Source organism: Bison bison, unplaced genomic scaffold (genome assembly GCF_000754665.1).
Source record: "Bison bison bison isolate TAMUID 2011002044 unplaced genomic scaffold, Bison_UMD1.0 scf7180017864119, whole genome shotgun sequence".
Taxonomy (NCBI): domain Eukaryota; kingdom Metazoa; phylum Chordata; class Mammalia; order Artiodactyla; family Bovidae; genus Bison; species Bison bison.
The window spans coordinates 1149119-1166896 of NW_011494691.1; the positions used below are offsets into that span (position 1 = coordinate 1149119).

The 17778-nt window shown below is 39.1% G+C and overlaps 2 protein-coding genes across 3 annotated transcripts in view; one reads left to right on the forward strand and one right to left on the reverse strand.

Moving 5' to 3' along the window:
• UBA5 (ubiquitin-like modifier activating enzyme 5) overlaps positions 1-10309 on the reverse strand; it is a 33483-nt gene extending 23174 nt beyond the window's left edge. Inside the window, exons 1-4 of the mRNA XM_010839576.1 lie at positions 9932-10309; positions 3606-3651; positions 3401-3490; positions 336-445 (exon numbers count right to left, since the gene is read on the reverse strand). Of these exons, the coding sequence (XP_010837878.1) occupies positions 336-445; positions 3401-3490; positions 3606-3651; positions 9932-10092 (407 nt within the window). The 5' untranslated portion in view covers positions 10093-10309. The remainder of the gene's footprint in view (positions 1-335; positions 446-3400; positions 3491-3605; positions 3652-9931) is intronic.
• Positions 10310-10329: 20 nt separating this feature from the next.
• The window catches only part of ACAD11 (acyl-CoA dehydrogenase family, member 11), a 119577-nt gene continuing 112128 nt past the window's right edge, over positions 10330-17778 (forward strand). For both annotated transcript variants that reach the window (XM_010839574.1, XM_010839575.1), the window contains exon 1: positions 10330-11050. In XM_010839574.1, the coding sequence (XP_010837876.1) occupies positions 10902-11050 (149 nt within the window). In that variant the 5' untranslated portion in view covers positions 10330-10901. The remainder of the gene's footprint in view (positions 11051-17778) is intronic.

The window sequence follows — 17778 nt, forward strand, 5'->3', positions numbered from 1 at the left end:
TAATATTTCATGATGTGAAAATTATAAGAAATTTAAATTTTAGATTCCATAAATAAAGTTTTATTGGAGCACAGTTTTGCTCATTTACTTTTATATTGCCTATAGGTACTACAACTGTATAGTTGAGCAGTTTTGACAAAGACCATATGGCTCTCCAAGCCTAAAATATTTACTATCTAGCTTATAGAGAAAAAGGCTGCCAACCCATATCTTTATGCATAAGTGAAACCTGCATTTTTATACAGGAAAATTCAGTTCCATTTATAAGTTAAGTGACTAAATACATACAGGAAGATTTCACCAATTGCAGTGCCTTCAACTGCTATTCCATTTACCTCAAAGTATGTTCTGCTGCTTGAACTTTACTTAATCCTGCTTGATGAGGTTGGAAGAAAAGTCTATTCATATTGGCCAGTTCCACCTTGTCATAGTCAAAGAGTAGCAACTAAAATGAAAATAGTGGTAATCTGATGAAAAGTGTACCAAAAAAGAAAAAAAAATAACGAACTAGTCGGCTAGTTAAAATCTGATGGGTTTAACTCTTTAACAGTAATAATATTAACTAACTTTGAAAAACTAGATGTCATATATTAACTCATTTAAGGATCACATGCAGTAAGAATATAGGTACTCTCCTCATTTTAGAAATAAGACAACTAGGGCACTTGCCCAAAAGCCACTCAGCTAATATGTAGTGAATATGGGATTCAAACTGAGGCATTCTCTGCTGTACTGCCCCTCTAAATGATTATCTCAAAAATTAATGTTCATTCCATTTCATGACAATTTTTACAAACTGTGCCAAAATCTTATTTCATTCCAATTATTGGCTCAAAGCCAACAACCCATTAGATAAATGAAAATTTTAAATAAGATAAAAAAATGCTGTAACTTAAAACCATGGTATAATACAATGCCTTTCATGAATATGGAACTAAATATACTCACGACATGGCTCAAACATTATTCCAAACAGAATGATTAAGCAGTTAATTTATATTTCCTGCTATATATTTAGGCATGATAGCATTTGTCAAACCTGTTCACCCAACTTTAAAATGGCCAAAAGGTCCATTTCCTATCAGTAAGAGCAGGTTGAACTCAAAGATATCCAAAGTCCTTTCTTTTTTTTGACTATATAAAATTAAACTTTTATTGGATGAGACTCAGAGTAGACTAGACATGGCAGGGGAAAAAGAGGATCAATGAACTTGAGCGCACAGCAATGCAATTTATCCAGAGTGAAGGAAAAAAGAACCAAAAAAAAAAAAAAATTGAGCCTCTAGACCTATGGAATAATTCAAAGCAGTGTAAAAGTGATATACTTTGCTACAGTTGCCAAAGTCACTTCTTTATCTAAAATTCTGTGACTTTGTCATACAATTCTCAGTGTTCCAAATCTAACAACAAAAACAAAAATGGGATGTTCTTCTTCTCAATACAGAAACTAAAGAAAGTTAATCCAGCCCTTAATATCTTGCTAGAAAAGACATCACTTATATTCTCTATAAGTTTCTAACCCTACTTAGTCTCTCCAAAATTTGGTTTATTTAAGCTCATTCAGACAGTATTTATTAGGTCAGGCCAAGTATTAAGTTTGAGTTTCAGCCTCATAGCTATATGAGTAAATTGTAGGAAATCCTAAATTTGAGGACAGGAGGTGTGAGTTGTAACTGTCAATAATTAGCTCTGATTCTGGGTAAGTCACTTTAACTGTTTAGGTCTGTATCCTCATTTGTAAAATAAGGCAGTTGATCTAGATCTGGTTATCCAGGGTACCCCAGGAACTCAGGAAATTTTCAGGGATAAGAAGTGGGCTCTGGATCTCCAATCCTCCATTTCCCTACTTAACCACATGAAATAGCTTCTTGTTTCTGTTTTATACATTGAAGAAAGAGTTCTGAAACTTATCTATGCAGATTCTTAGCTTACAAACTTGAGTGCACTTGGAATCACTGTATTTAAAAATACAGATGTAAAAAAAATAAAATAAAATAAAAATAAAAATACAGATGTGTGGGTCTTATTCCCAGAGGTTCTGATTACCTATTATGGGGTGCAGTCTGGACATAAGAAATTTTTTTGAACATCCCAGGTGATTCTAACTACAACAATATCATCAGGAGTTTGTGTTAAAATACAGATTCTGATTCAGCATGTCTTGAGTGGGACCTGGGAATCTTTGATTCTAACAAGCTCCCAGGTGATGCTGGGACCAGACTGAATAAGCAGTTCTTAAAGCACAGTCACTGGAATATCATCAGAGCCACCTGGGAACTTGTTAGAAATTCTTCAGTCCATCTGCAACCTACAGAATCAAAACCACTGGGTTAGAGTTCAGTAATCTATGTTTCAATAAGCCTTCCAAGTGACTCCAGTGCACACTCAAACCAAAGACCCACAAATCTTCATGATCTCTACCACCCTTGGTCAATCAACTAGGGAATGTCAGCTATAAGCAATTGTTGACAGGCATTTATAAACCTATTGAAAGATATTAAAATGTTAATAAACATTTTTAGTACTTTGGTGGTGTCTTTTCTGTATTGATAAATAAGTGCCAATTTTGAAACCACTTTAAGAATCTGGGGCATGGAATGGACCAATATATTAAAGAGCATTGATAAAGCAAGCATTTTCCCACAAAGTTTATCAAAATGATATACAATTGTGGAAAACTTTTATATTCACCCACTATCTATCTGACATCATGGACTTTAGATTTATAAATATAAGATTGGTACACTGATTTCTGGTATAAAGTCAACTTCTCCTTCCTTCTCACAATCACAATCTAAATCAATTTTATAAAAAAGTATGGAACTTCCTGGTGCTCCAGTGGTTAGGACTTGGGGCTTTCAATGCCATGGCCTCAGAGTTCAATCCATGGTAAGGGAACTAAGATCTCACGAGCCTCACAGGGCAGGACCAAGAAAACTTAGGGCAAAAAAGAAAAATGCCTGGGTTAAAAAAAATCTGGAGCATTCAGCAGTTCAATTTCAAGAGTAAGAAAGGCACATGCTTTCTAGTTTGTCTTGTAAAAAACAAGTTTTAAAAAAAATTTTGGGGGATGTTTCAGTGTTTCACAACACACTTTTTCAATTTAACAGCCTTCTTTCCTAAACTTCTTTAATCAAAACACTTAAGTCCAAATTGTTTATACATTATCCCGAACAAAAAAGTTCCTGAACACAATCAGATAGTCCTTATTTAATCAGCAGCAATATTAGTTTCCTCTTGGGTGGGTTTATGTCTTAACTGGGGTAGAAAAAACAATCTGAATGAATACACCACAAATCAATATGCCATTAATAAGGAGGAAAAAAATCCTTATTTGTACCTTATTTACTCCACAAGTGAATGGGTTCCAAATACGACAGAAAATGAGAAATGCTTTTACCTTACCAATGCCACATCGTGTCAGCATTTCAGCAGTCACACTGCCAACTCCACCAACACCTACTATTGCTACAGTAAAGGTACGGATTTTCTGTAAAATGCAAAATTATATATGTGTTGGTTAATAATTCTTCACTGAAAATGTCATTGAAAATTATTTTCATTTACTGAAACCATCTTCAAAAATTTGGAAGAGTTTATCATACCTCATAGTCGCTCACAATTCCCATTCGTTTCAAAGCCATCAGGCGGCTTAAAAAAAAGGAAAAACAGTGTTTTAAAGTTTACAGTCTTTTAATTAATAGTGACATAGGTAAACATACATCATCACAGAAAATAAACTGCAAGAGAAGAAACAGTGAGGGGAGTAGGGGTAAAAAAAAAGTTTTAAAGTTTACAGTCTTTTAATTAATAGTGACATACATCATCACAGAAAATAAACTTTAAGAGAACAAACAGTGAGGGGAGTGGGGTGGGAGGAGAAATCTTTCAGTTAATTTTTACCAGATGAAACTAAATCACCTCAGCAATTTTAAAAAGCATGCATGCCCGAATATCCTCCAAGACAGAGCCTGTGCAATAAGATTTTTTTTAAAGTTCCTCATACATTCATTCTAACGTGCAGTGAAGATTGAGACCTATTGACTGAAATGTTAAGTTTCCAGACGAGAATGGGTCAAAGTGAAATTTCAGCATTTTCCCATGCTTATTAGTTTATGTAAATATTTAATGTTTGATTCAGATTTAATATTTAATATCAGAATAACCTCATGACTGGAATTATATTCACTTGTTGCCTCTGCCCACAATGGTAAGTCTTTTAGTAAACACCTTTATTCCAAGGACTCTAAGAGGTACTTTAGATATCTAGTTACTGCTAGTCTGTTACCTTCTTCAGTCACCAAGCCAATCAAACTTTGGATGGGAGGCCTAACAATCGTGTTTCAATAAGCTCCCCAAGTGATTGTGATGCACACTAAAGTTTGAGAACCTTTACTGTAGATTACTTAATTTATTCTCTTGTTATGGTTGGAAGAACATATTCCCAAAGCTTTGTAAAGGGTAAATTTTGGAAGGTAAATTTTGAGAGCTTGTATGTCTGAAATGTTCTTTACCAAATTTCTTAAAAACGTTTTATCAAAATTCTATTCTTAGAAATATATTATAAAATGACAAACTGAAGTGTATATAATTGTTGAAAGCTATACTTTGCCAACAAAGGTTCGTTTAGTCAAGGCTATGGTTTTTCCTGTGGTCATGTATGGATGTGAGAGTTGGACTGTAAAGAAGGCTGAGCGCCGAAGAATTGATGCTTTTGAACTGTGGTGTTGGAGAAGACTCTTGAGAGTCCCTTGGACTGCAAGGAGTTCCAACCAGTCCATTCTGAAGGAGATCAGCCCTGGGATTTCTTTGGAAGGAATGATGCTAAAGCTGAAACTCCAGTACTTTGGCCATCTTATGCGAACAGTTGACTCATTGGAAAAGACTCTGATGCTGGGAGGGATTGGGGGCAGGAGGAGAAGGGGATGACAGAGGATGAGATGGCTGGATGGCATCACTGACTCGATGGACATGAGTCTGAGTGAACTCCAGGAGTTGGTGATGGACAGGGAAGCCTGGCGTGCTGCGATTCATGGGGTCACAAGGAGTAGGACACGACTGAGTGACTGATCTGATCTGATCTGATACCTATACACACACAGACACACACACACTCTTAGTTGATAGTTTAACTAGATATATAATTTTACATTAGAAACAATTTTCCTTCAAAATTTCTAACATGATTTCTAGTTTCTGAAACTTCAAAATGTGCCTTAGAGTGAAACTATTCTCATCAATTGTGCTGAGTACTTATTGGACTCTTTCCAATCAGAAACGTTTAAGTTCTGGAAAATTTCCTTGAAGAATGTGGTGACTTCTTTGGTTGGTTGGTTGGTTTTTCCTGAACTTTCTGGAGCTCCTATTATTGGGAAGTTGGACCACTTGGACTAGTCTTCTATTTGTAATGTCTTTCCTCTATTTTCCATTTAGTTTTCCACTGTTCTCTGGATTTCTTACAATGTTATTTTCTTTTATTGAGATTTTCACTTTTGTTATCATTCTCCATTTGCAAGAATGATTCTTTTTGTAGTACTCTGTCCTATTTCATTTATACATATATCTTTCTGAAGATATTAATGATAATGTTGGGGTTGCAGTCCCCTTATATAGTCTATTAATTTTGTTTTCTTCCTTTCACATTAGGAGCTTCTCTCATCCTTTCTGCTCATATTTAAAAGTCAGACACTAATAAAGGCAAGGATGTGGGCGCTGTTTATTTGACTTTGGGATTCACTACAGCGTAATCTCGGAGAAGGCAATGGCAACCCACTCCAGTACTCTTGCCTGGAGGAGCCTGGTAGGCTGCAGCCCATGGGGTCGTGAAGAGTCGGACACGACTGAGCAACTTCACTTTCGCTTTTCACTTTCATGCATTGGAGAAGGAAATGGCAAACCACTCCAGTGTTCTTGCCTGGAGAACCCCAGGGATGGCGGAGCCTGGTGGGCTGCTGTCTATGGGGTCGCACAGAGTCAGACACGACTGAAGCGACTTAGCAACAGCAGCAGCAGCAGCATAGCGTGATCTGGCTGGGCTGTTTAGTAGTTGAGAAATCCACAATGTCAGTGTCTTTCAGTCTTTCTTCTTGGCACTCTCAGATTCCCTACAGAAGAATCTTTCAATTTCCACACTGAAAAGTCTTTAAGCTGATCAGTTTTGGGGTGTTAAATGGAGAAGCAAGGCTGGGAGTCCTAGCATTCAGTATGTAAACATTTAGTTAATTCCCTCCCTTCAGGCATGAAGACTTGCTTTAATTATTAATAGAAATACTCTATTTTACTCTCTAATGAGTAAATCTCTAGTAGTCTCTCCTGACAGAGAAGAGGCATTTGCCTCGCTACTCAAAGTGAAACAATGAACTTGGGTTGCTTCTTCAACAGATTTTCAGCCATCTTGTTTAGTCCTACCTTAAGCCCTTCTTGAAAGACTTATGCCTGTTCTTGAGCTTTGAGAGAATTCTATTGTATGAGTCGGGTTGCAGGCTTTAGAGTGAATTTATCGGATCCTTTAAATCAGGATCATCTATCAGTCATCTGTCTCTTTCTAGTTTCTAAAACTGTTTTACTATAATCATTTAAGTACAGAGACTCACCCATCCCCCAATTATTAACAGAAACTCTTTTTTTTCCCAGTGGTGATTTATTCCTTTTTAAAAATTATTCCTTTACTTTCATTTCAGTGAGATTGGGTAGACAGTGATATACGTCTGTGATCAATCTGCCTCTTTACCTTGATGCTGTCTTTAATCTTTATAAATAACCCTGAGAAGAATGCATTGCTGGAGAAGGAAATGGTAACCCACTCAAGCATTCTTGCCTGGGAAGGCCCATGGAACGTGGCAAGCTACAGTCCCTTGGGTCACAAAAGAGTTGGATGGGACTTAGCAACTAAACAACAACAACATCCAATTGGTCCAGCAACACTTGTTGCAAAAACAATCCTCTCCATAAATTGCTTTGGTAACTTAGTTAAAAATCAGTTGACCATATTGGTGTCACTAAGAGTCGGACACAACTGAAGCGACTTAGCAGCAGCAGCATATGAGTCTTTTACCAGACTTTCTATCCTAGTCCATAGAAATATTTGTCTAGCTTTGTACTTATATTATAGTCTTATTCTCTGCAACTTTAAAATGAAATTTTAAAATAAAGTTTCCTTAAAAAAAAGAATGCATCACAACCTCCTTTTATAAATGGGGCCAGGTGGGGGAAGGGAGGGCAGATTCAGGTTAATCAACTTGCCCAAGATCAGTTAAATGGCAAACAATTATTCAGAGCTGGATTTTGGAGCTAGTATTTAAAACCAGGTTTTCTAATTTTAAAGACTCTGCTCACCTTTTCATTTAGTTAACATGCTTCTAATTATATCCCTTAACACACAATTTTACAGTTACTTGTGTTGATCATTATTCTACAACCATTGACTCTCCCAAATTAAAGCAAAAGGTCTTTTGAGGGTCAGGAACTTTGTATTTCAAAATGTCACTCAATGCAATTAAAATAATGTAGAATACCTACAAATCCCTCTACATTTTTCTGATAATCATGTGCTGTGCTTTATCATAATTCTTACCACTCATACTGTAATCCCAAGTTTATCTTTGTATCTCACACTTATCTGGTAACCGCTGGAGGGAAATGACCATGTCTTTGTATTCCCAGTGTCTGTGCAAATAATAAATGGTAAATAACATTATTCAGGAAGGCTGGAAATGAAAAGGTGCACACTAAATATGTGCTGAATGTACAACAATTCAAAAAATAAGATTGACCTTATCAAGTTTCCATGTACTAGTACAGAGCTTTGGGTGTCAACTGCCATCTCCAAAGTAGCAGTTTTAATAAAGACAAAATGGTACAAATAAGATAGAAAATACTAAATGTTTAAATTTGAGTACTGAAAGATTTGTGGTTATTACAATGTCAAGTAATTGTCTCACGTTAAAATGATGTCTGAAAGATGATTCTAAATATATGATTCACATTCCTTTGCTTTTCTCAGAGGGAGCATTTCAAAATTTTCATTTTTAAAATACAAAAATGTTTAAGCATGCCAAATGGAATGAAAGTGACTAACGCTCAGTCATGTCTGACTCTGTCACCTCGTGGACTGTACCCCACTAGGCTCTTCTGTCCATGGAATTCTGCAAGCAAGAATACTGGAGTGGGTAACCATTCCCTTCTCCAGGGGATCTTCCCCCCACCACAGGGATCAAAGCTGGGTCTCCTGCATTGTAGGCAGATTCTTTACCATCTGAGCCAGGAGAGAAGCCAAATGGAATAGTTTCTACTTATTCTGATTAATGAGATGGTAAACCTTTCACATGTGCCAAGTAAAATACATGCACTATCGTCAATTATATCTCAAAACTGAAAGAAAACCAAACAAATTTTTTTAATGTAGTAAGATAAATGAGAGAAAAGCAAGAATCCAGCATGATTTACTTTAATGTAGATTAAAATAAACTCTTCTGTAATTACAGAACAATTATAATTTTGGTCAGGTTTTCTATGACAAATAATATTGTAATTAACAGCTTTGTGCCTAAATACTGTGTCTGCATTTTATGTTGCAATATATATGAAGTGAAGTCGCTCAGTCGTGTCTGACTCTTTGCGACCCCATGGACTGTAGCCTACAGGCTCCTCTGTCCATGGGATTTTCAAGGCATGAATACTGGAGTGGGGTGCCATTTCCTTCTCCAGGAGATCTTCCCAACCCAGAGATTGAACCCAGGGCTCCTGCACTGTAGGCCAATGCTTTACCATCTGAGCCACCAGGGAAGTCATATATATATACATACATACATATATATATATATATATATACACACACACACACACATATATATGCATCTTAAGACTTTTACTGAGGCTTTATGTCATAAATAAAACCTTTCTTTAAAATCCAAATTTCTGCTCTTTGAAGGGAAAGAGCACCAATAATACCTTTCCTGTTTGACCTACTCTAAAACTGTCCAGTTTTTAGAAACACTACTTAATGGCTTATTTATTTTTACTGGGGAGACAAAACAAATCTAATGGCAGTCCAAGCCTTTTTAGCTACTGTTAGCTCTTATGGCCTGAAGCAGGTCACAGCACCTCTCTAAGCCTAATTTATCTCGCCTATAAAATGGGGATAAAATGACAGTAGCTATCTCCTAGGGTTGCAGTAAAGAGGAAAAGTGACAACGCATGCTAAGTGTTTACCGGGTGGTGAAAGTTCAGTTAATACCTAGCATCGAAAGCTCTAAGAACTTTACATATACTTGTATTTTCAATCTTCACAACTCCACAGAAAGAGATACTACAAGCAAGAAAGTAAAGGTACAGAACTCTCACCAGGTTACTCAGTTGCTAAGATTTGACTCCATTCTGGGCCTAGGGTCCCTACCGTCATCACTACCCTACTTTCAACCACTACCCTATATTCAACCTGCTGAATTAACAAAATCTTGGGAAATGAAGAAAGGAGAGGTGCGGATAGGACTAGTGAAGTCCAAAGGTTTTAGAGTTAATCTAGCTGTTTCCACCACGCCAATTTAAGAAACAAAGAAGACTCTATGAAGCTCCCAAGTTTAGCTTAGCAGGTTTTACATCTGGCGTCTTAGTCTGAAAGTTTCTACTATCAGTTTCATGATGAGCGAGGAAGACTAAAAGAGGTAGGGGCGGCAGGAAACCGGATCCGTGTCCTCAGCAAGCACAGGAGCAGCACCATATGGCTGATTTAGTTGAGTTTTTTTAAAAAAGAGAAAGAACAACTTTTGACTAGGACTAAGACTTGTCCTTGCTCGCTTAGAAATAAGACCCTAGAAGAAGAAAAGGGAGGTGTGAGCTGTCAGCTGGACAGCGGCGGGAAGCCCCTCACTTCTGACTATCTGGAGACCGTGACCTCGCCCCTCTTCCGGCCCCGACCCGTCACGCAGGTCACCTGTAGGGGTTGGAATCCACCACCTCGGGGCTCATCTTTTCAATGCGGGCCCGACCGCCTCCTCCGTCGCCGCTCCCCAGGGCGCGGCGACTTCTCTCCTGGGCCAGTTCCCGCTCCAGCTCTTCAACCCGCTGCTGCAGCCGTTCCACAGACTCGGCCATGGCTGGGACCCCGGCCGCCAGCGCTCCCAGCCCCGGCCGTCGCCGTCGTCGCCGCCCCACGCTGCTGGCCTGCTGGCCCCGAGAGGGTTATGTGGCGAGTCACCTTGCTGCGGCTTTCCCAGCCCACAAACCTGGGGAAGCGCTCCCAGCGCGCCCCTGCCCGACACGTCTCCGCCGCTCCTGCGGGTCTCCCAGCGGGCCACTTCCGGTGCGTTGCTGTCAACGCTCCGCCTCAGGCAAAAAAAAAAAAAAAGCCCCCTACTTCACCTCTTCGCCAGGGCCTAAGAGTCCAGGGAGTCCCAGGGCCCGGGTCATAAGTGTCCAGAACCAGCGGCCTGCGATGTTGCCTTTCCAACCTGGCGGCCAGGAAAAACCCCAGAATCTTTTATTCCTAGGCTCGAGGTCTTGACGGGCCCTTTTCTGCACCGGACCCGGTAGGTCTTCCGCCTGCCAGTGCTTTCAATTTGGAGACGGACCAGGCCTCGGCGTTCTAATATGCTCTTGTGACTAACATGACTTTGCTTTCTTTAGAATTGAGGTCTCCAACTCTGAGGCTGACTGAAAACTTTAAATTCGAACACACAAGGCCCTTCTGGCGTTTCCTGAGTACAGCCCAAGTCCAGGAGACAGCTGGCCTGTGCTGCCGGCCAGCGGCCTGGCGATATGTAATTGGCTGGGGCCGCGGGCCCGCCTCCACCTGGGCGTCTCGGACTCGCCCCTGTCCGTGGAGTAGCGTTCTCCTAGACATACCGGATCCCAAGAGTCTAGTGAGTTCTGTGACTCTGTGGTCTGAAGCGGCAGCGTAGATCATGGAAACCGCTGCCTCCCGCGAGCCCAACACTATCGAAGTGCTGCCCCAGCACAAGTTCGACTGTAGGTCTCTGGACGCCTACCTAAACCAGCACTTGCCCGGCTTTGGGACCGAGCCCGAGGCCAAGCTGACGGTTGCCCAATACAGGTATCGGCCCCAGCCTTCTCCAGCAGAAACAAATCTGTACCTTGTGCTTTTCTTCCTCTGGCCCTGGGTGGTTTTCCGCTTTCCTCCACCCTATTTCTTTTTCCGCAGTGACCTACTCTGCCGGCGGGAGCTGCTGTCACTGGCTCCCGCGTTACATTCTGAGTATTTCCAATTCCAGCGCGGTAATGGAAGCACTATAGCGTTCACGATTCCAGCTATGAGAAGGAATCTTTGTTAACAGCTGTGTACTTTGAGAATTCACTGAGGCAGTTAAGGTTGGAAGCTCTGTGATATAAAGAGGCCGTTCGCTCAACCTTTGTTCTATAACCTTTTTTTCCCCAGAGAAGCTGATGGAATTCCATTCACATTGGCCATATTCTTAGAGGCTGAGTTAATGGTACCAGTTGGGGGATCCGAATTCTTATACTAGATATTCCATTTAGCAAAGCACAGCACCACTTTGGGCTTTAGTTCTTTTGAAATAGGGGAATGGAACTAGATGACGGTCCTGAGAATACTGTCTGTTCTCCACAGTGAATCTGCCTCTAGTCTGATGTTGTTGTATAATAGAAGGTAATTTACAAATAGACTTTGCTGTAAAAACAGCATCTTGATAAACACAGAACTATAAAAGCAATTCTGGCTTCCAGAAGAATTAGGTGTGTCACTTACTGACTGGAAATTTAAGTACTGTGGTACGTGAACTCTTCGATGACTAGTTTCATAACCTGTAATAAATACTTGCCTGCTCTGTATAATCCTGATAAATGAAGTAATATAGATGAAAGGGCTTAATGTTGTAACAGCACTGTTTACCAGTGGCCTTATCACAGGGTATTCCTTGACTACTGATTTCAGAGAAATTAAAAATAGTGGAAAGGTGATGGATCACAGAGGGTTTGACGGTGTAAAATTAAAAAGCACCATGTGGAATTCCCTAGCTGTCCAGTGGTTAAGACTCAGTGCTTTCACTGCTGGGGACATGCAGTGGCCAAATTAAACAACAACCAAAAAATAAAAGGTACTGTGTCACATAGATATTATAGGATGAAGCAGCAGGTGGAATAAAAAATGGCAGAGGTTTCTAGCCTGAGGCCTTGAGTTGTAAACAAATAGATCAAAGTTCAAATCGGCTATGGCAATCTGGACAAGTTATTTAACTCTTTTAAGCATTGAATCTTCCTTTGGCAAAGTGGAGATAATATTTATCTCCTAGGGTTTTTTGAGAATTATCTAACTAAGAGTTAATTCTGAATTAAGTTGAATGTTAAATCAGAATTGTCCTTGATAAATGGAATAACTAGTATAGAACTATTTAGATAGATAGATAGTATAGAAGTATAGATGGTATAGAACTATCCCCACAGAGAATACACATTTATTTCCAGGACACATTGAAAAGTTTATAAAAATTGAAGACATGTTAGGCCACAAAAGTTTCAAAAATTCAAAAACATCATTCTTAAAAAAAAAAAATTAAAATTCGGAATATAAATGCCAAAACTTTAGAAATCAAAAGAGAATAGCTAATGAACACATTTTAGAAAATAATTGATATACAAATTAAAGAGCCAATAGTCTACAGAAAATAATGGAGTTTATCAAATTTCAGTATGCAAAAATCAATTGAATTTCTCAACTTTAGCAACAAAAATGTAAAGATATAAATTTCAGAAAGATGAAATTAATAAGAATATCAGAAATATAATTTTCTCAAACATTAATAAAGTATTTGCAAGACCTTTGTAGAGGAAATTATAAAACTATTAGAACCTTAGAACTAAATACAATGAAAGATGCCGTGTTCATGAATAGGAGAATTCAGAATTGTATGATTCTCTTTTTTTTTTTTTCCAATTGATATATAGATTCAGTGCAACGACACTCACAGTCTTAATTTTTCCCCTAATTCAAAAAATTACTCCTAAATTGTATGTGCAAGAGCAAAGCGCCAAAAATAAAGGAAAACACTCCTGAGGGAAATGTAAATTAAGATGGCTTATTTTTTCACAGAGATAGACAAATCAATAAACCAGAAGAGAGAATCCACAAAAAGACCCACATATTTATAGGACTTTGATATATGACAGTGCTGGCACTGAGAATCAGTCTTTGGAGAGTTGGAGGGAGAAGAGATTTTTCAGTAAATTATACAGGGATAATTATTATGTATATGAAAAAAATTGAAATTAGACCCTTTCCTTACTCAACCTCACTCAGTTCTAGGTGGATTACAGAGGAACAGTAAAGGCAAAACTATAAACATTTGGGGACTTCCCTGGTGGTCCACTGGTTAAGAACCCATGTTGCAGTGCAAGGGACACTGATTCATCCCTGGTGCAGGAAGTTCGCACATGCCTCAGAGCAACAGAGTTGGAGCACCACAACTACTGAGCCTCTGCTCCAGCACCCAGGAGCTACGGAGCCTGCAACAAAGAGTAGTCCCCCGCTCGCCACAACTAGAGAAAGCCCATGTGTGGCAGCAAAGACACACACACATATTAAAAAAAAAAAAAATCTCTTAAACTGTAAACATTTGGAAGACATATAGAAGCTCTTTAGACTGTGGAGTAGAGAATAAAGTCTTTAAAAAGACAAAAGTGCAAACTGAAGGAAATGACTGGAAGAATCCTTCAAATGAAATTATAGATGAAAATATTTTCAGTGTATAGAATGGATAAAAGATTAACCTCCAGAACATATGAAGAACTGCAATAGCTCAACAGAAAAATGGGCAAAAGACTTGAAGACACTCAGCCTCATTACACTGTAATAATTGGGGAAAATGCAAGTTAAAATGACAAGATACCATCTCACAGCATAATTTTTGACTTTTTTTGAAAAAAAAATCTGATAATATCAAACAGAATATGAGATAAGAGGGACTCATCCACTATTGGTGAGGGTGGCACCCTGAAGCTGGGAAAGATTGAGGGCAGGGGGAGAAGGGGTCAATGGAGGATAAGATGATTGGATGGCATCACCAACTCAACAAACATGAGTTTGGGCAAACTCAGGGAAATAGTGATGGACAGGGAAGCCTGGCAAGCTGTAGTCCATAGGGTCACAAAGAGACATGATTTAGTGACTGAACAACAACACAACAACTTTGGAAAACAATTTGGCACAATCTTGTAAAGATGAAATGGGAAGATATACATGCTGAGTGACAAAGCATTTCTATTCCTAGTTGTATACACTGAGGAATTGTTGTACTAGGGTATCAGGAGATAATCTACAAAAATCTTTGCACTGTTTGTAACAGTAAAAATACAGTAATAAAACAACATTAATCAATTAAAGAATGGGTGAATAAATTATAGTATATTCACATGAAGAAACACATACAGCAGTGAAGATTATTCAACTGCAGCTATATACATCAACACAGAAATAAAAACTGGACAAATAGTATATTGTTTAAGGGGATAAACTTCAAGGGAATGATAAATGTAAAAATCAAGATGGTAGTTACTCTGAAGAGAGAGACAGTGGTGGTCCAGTGGTTAGGACTCAATGCTCTCACTGAGGTGGCTCAGGTTTGATCCCTGGTTGGGGAACTAAGATCTTGTAAGACAAAAAGCAAAAATAAAAAATGAAGGGAAGGATACACAGAGGGCTTTAGAGATGGTGATTTTTTCTTTCTCAAATTATGTAGTGAGAACACTGGTATTTGTTGTGTTACTGTTCTTTTAAATATTATTTTTTACCTATGCAAAGTTTATTTTTAGAATTAGAAAAATTTAAATCATATTAGAAATAAAAATATTTTGACTTAATAATGAAGATATTGTATAACTTGATAAAACAAACCCTATGATTTCCAGGTATGTGTATATTATGTGCCTGGAGCTGCTTCAATCACTGGGAATTTAACAAAAAGAAGATCCTGCCTTTTTGGAACCTGGATTCTATCTGGAGAAGACAGAGATAAAATCACATTCTAAATATTAAAGTATATGAGAAAGTAATGTGTATTATGGAGAGAAACAAAGGAGAATAGGAAATGTTTAGGAGGGGGAAGCAGAAAGGCCTCAGTGAGAAGGTGGCATTCAGCAAGGAGAGATATGGATGTAAGCCTTATAGCTATCTGGGGAAAGACTATTCCAGACAGAGGGAAGAGCAGGGGCTTTGAAGGGGGCATGTGCCCAGTGGGTGGAGAGAATACAAGCCAGGGTGCCTGGAGTTGCATAGCAAGGGCAAGAGAAATTCTGTTGACTCTTACAAGGGTTTTGGCCTTTACTCTAGCTAACACTCTTCCCAGGTGGTGCTAGGGGTAAAGAACCTGCATGCCAATGCAGGAGATGTAAGAGACGCAGTTTCGATCCCTGGGTCAGGGAGATCCCCTGGAAAAGGAAATGGCAACGTACTCCAATATTCTTGCCTGGAATATCCCATGGACAGAGTAGCCTGGTGATCTACAGTCCAAAGGGTCACAAGGAGTCAGACATGAATGAGTGACTAAGCACACAAAGCACACAAAGTTAGTTGAGATGGTGAGAGATTAGGGATTTAGGGGCAGAGGAGAGAAGTGATTTGTTTTTTTAAGTAGAATCCCTTTGCCTATTTAAACAATCTGTTTGCCTATTATTTGACTGAAGGAGGCAAACAAAAGGAGACCAGTTTGGAGTGTATTTTGATGACCTAGTAACACCCAAAAAAGATGTCCTTTTCATTATAGGGGACTTTCATTATATGCGAAAGTAGGAAGTCAAGAAACACCTGGAGTAACAGGCAAATTTGGCCTTGGAATATGGAATGAAGCAGGGCAAAGACTAATAGAGTTTTGCCAAGAAAATGCACTGGTCATAGCAAACACCCTCTTCCAACAACACAAGAGAACACTCTACACATGGGCATCACCAGATGGTCAACACCAAAATCAGATTGATTATATTCTTTGCAGCCAAAGGTGGAGAAGCTCTATACAGTCAGCAAAAACAAGACCAGGAGCTGACTGTGGCTCAGACCATGAACTCCTTCTTGCCAAATTCAGACTTAAATTGAAGAAAGTAGGGAAAACCATTAGACCATTCAGGTAAGACCTAAATCAAATCCCTTATGATTATACAGTGAAAGTGAAAAATAGATTTAAGGGCCTAGATCTGATAGATAGAGTGCCTGATGCACTATGAAATGAGGTTCATGACATTGTACAGGAGACAGGGATCAAGACCATCCCCATGGAAAAGAGATGCAAAAAAGCAAAATGGCTGTCTGGGGAGGCCTTACAAATAGGTGTGAAAAGAAAAGAAGCAAAAAGCAAAGGAGAAAAGGAAAGATATAAGCATCTGAATGCAGAGTTCCAAAGAATAGCAAGAAGAGATAAGAAAGCCTTCTTCAGCGATCAATGCAAAGAAATAGAGGAAAACAACAGAATGTGAAAGACTAGAGATCTCTTCAAGAAAATTAGAGATACCAAGGGAACATTTCATGCAAAGATGGGCTTGTTAAAGGACAGAAATGGTATGGACCTAACAGAAGCAGAAGATATTAAGAAGAGATGGCAAGAATACACAGAAGAACTGTACAAAAAAGATGTTCAATCCCCAGATAATCATGATGGTGTAATCACTGACCTAGAGCCAGACATCCTGGAGTATGAAGTCAAGTGGGCCTTAGAAAGCATCACTACAAACAAAGCTAGTGGAGGTGATGGAATTCCACTTGAACTATTCCAAATCCTGAAAGATGATTCTGTGAAAGTGCTGCACTCAATATGCCAGCAAATTGGGAAAACTCAGCAGTGGCCACAGGACTGGAAAAGGTCAGTTTTCATTCCAATCCCAAAGAACGGCAATGCCAAAGAATGCTCGAAATACTGCACAATTACACTCATCTCACACGCTAGTAAAGTAATGCTCAAAATTCTCCAAGCCAGGCTTCAGCAATATGTGAACCGTGAACTTGCAGATGTTCAAGCTGGTTTTAGAAAAGGCAGAGAAACCAGAGATCAAATTGCCAACATCTGCTGGATCATGGAAAAAGCAAGGGAGTTCCAGAAAAACATCTATTTCTACTTTATTGACTATGCCAAAGCCTTTGACTGTGTGGATCACAATTGACTGTGGAAAATTCTGAAAGAGATGGGAATACCAGACCACCTGATCTGCCTCTTGAGAAATTTGTATGCAGGTCAGGAAGCAAGAGTTAGAAGTGGACATGGAACAACAGACTGGTTCCAAATAGGAAAAGGACTACGTCAAGGCTGTATATTGTCACCCTGCTTATTTAACTTCTACGCAGAGTACATCATGAGAAACGCTGGGCTGGAAGAAGCACAAGCTGGAATCAAGATTGCCAGGAGAAATATCAGTAACCTCAGATATGCAGATGACACCACCCTTATGGCAGAAAGTGAAAAGGAACTCAAAAGCCTCTTGATGAAAGTGAAAGTGGGGAGTGAAAAAGTTGGGTTAAAGCTCAACATTCAGAAAACGAAGATCATGGCATCCGGTCCCATCACTTCATGGGAAGTAGGTGGGGAAACAGTGTCAGACTTTATTTTTGGGGGCTCCAAAATCACTACAGATGGTGACTGCAGCCATGAAATTAAAGACACTTACTCCTTGGAAGGAAAGTTATGACCAACCTAGATAGCATATTCAAAAGCAGAGACATTACTTTGCCAACAAAGGTCCGTCTAGTCAAGACTATGGTTTTTCCAGTGGTCATGTAAGGATGTGAGAGTTGGACTGTGAAGAAGGCTGAGCACCGAAGAATTGATG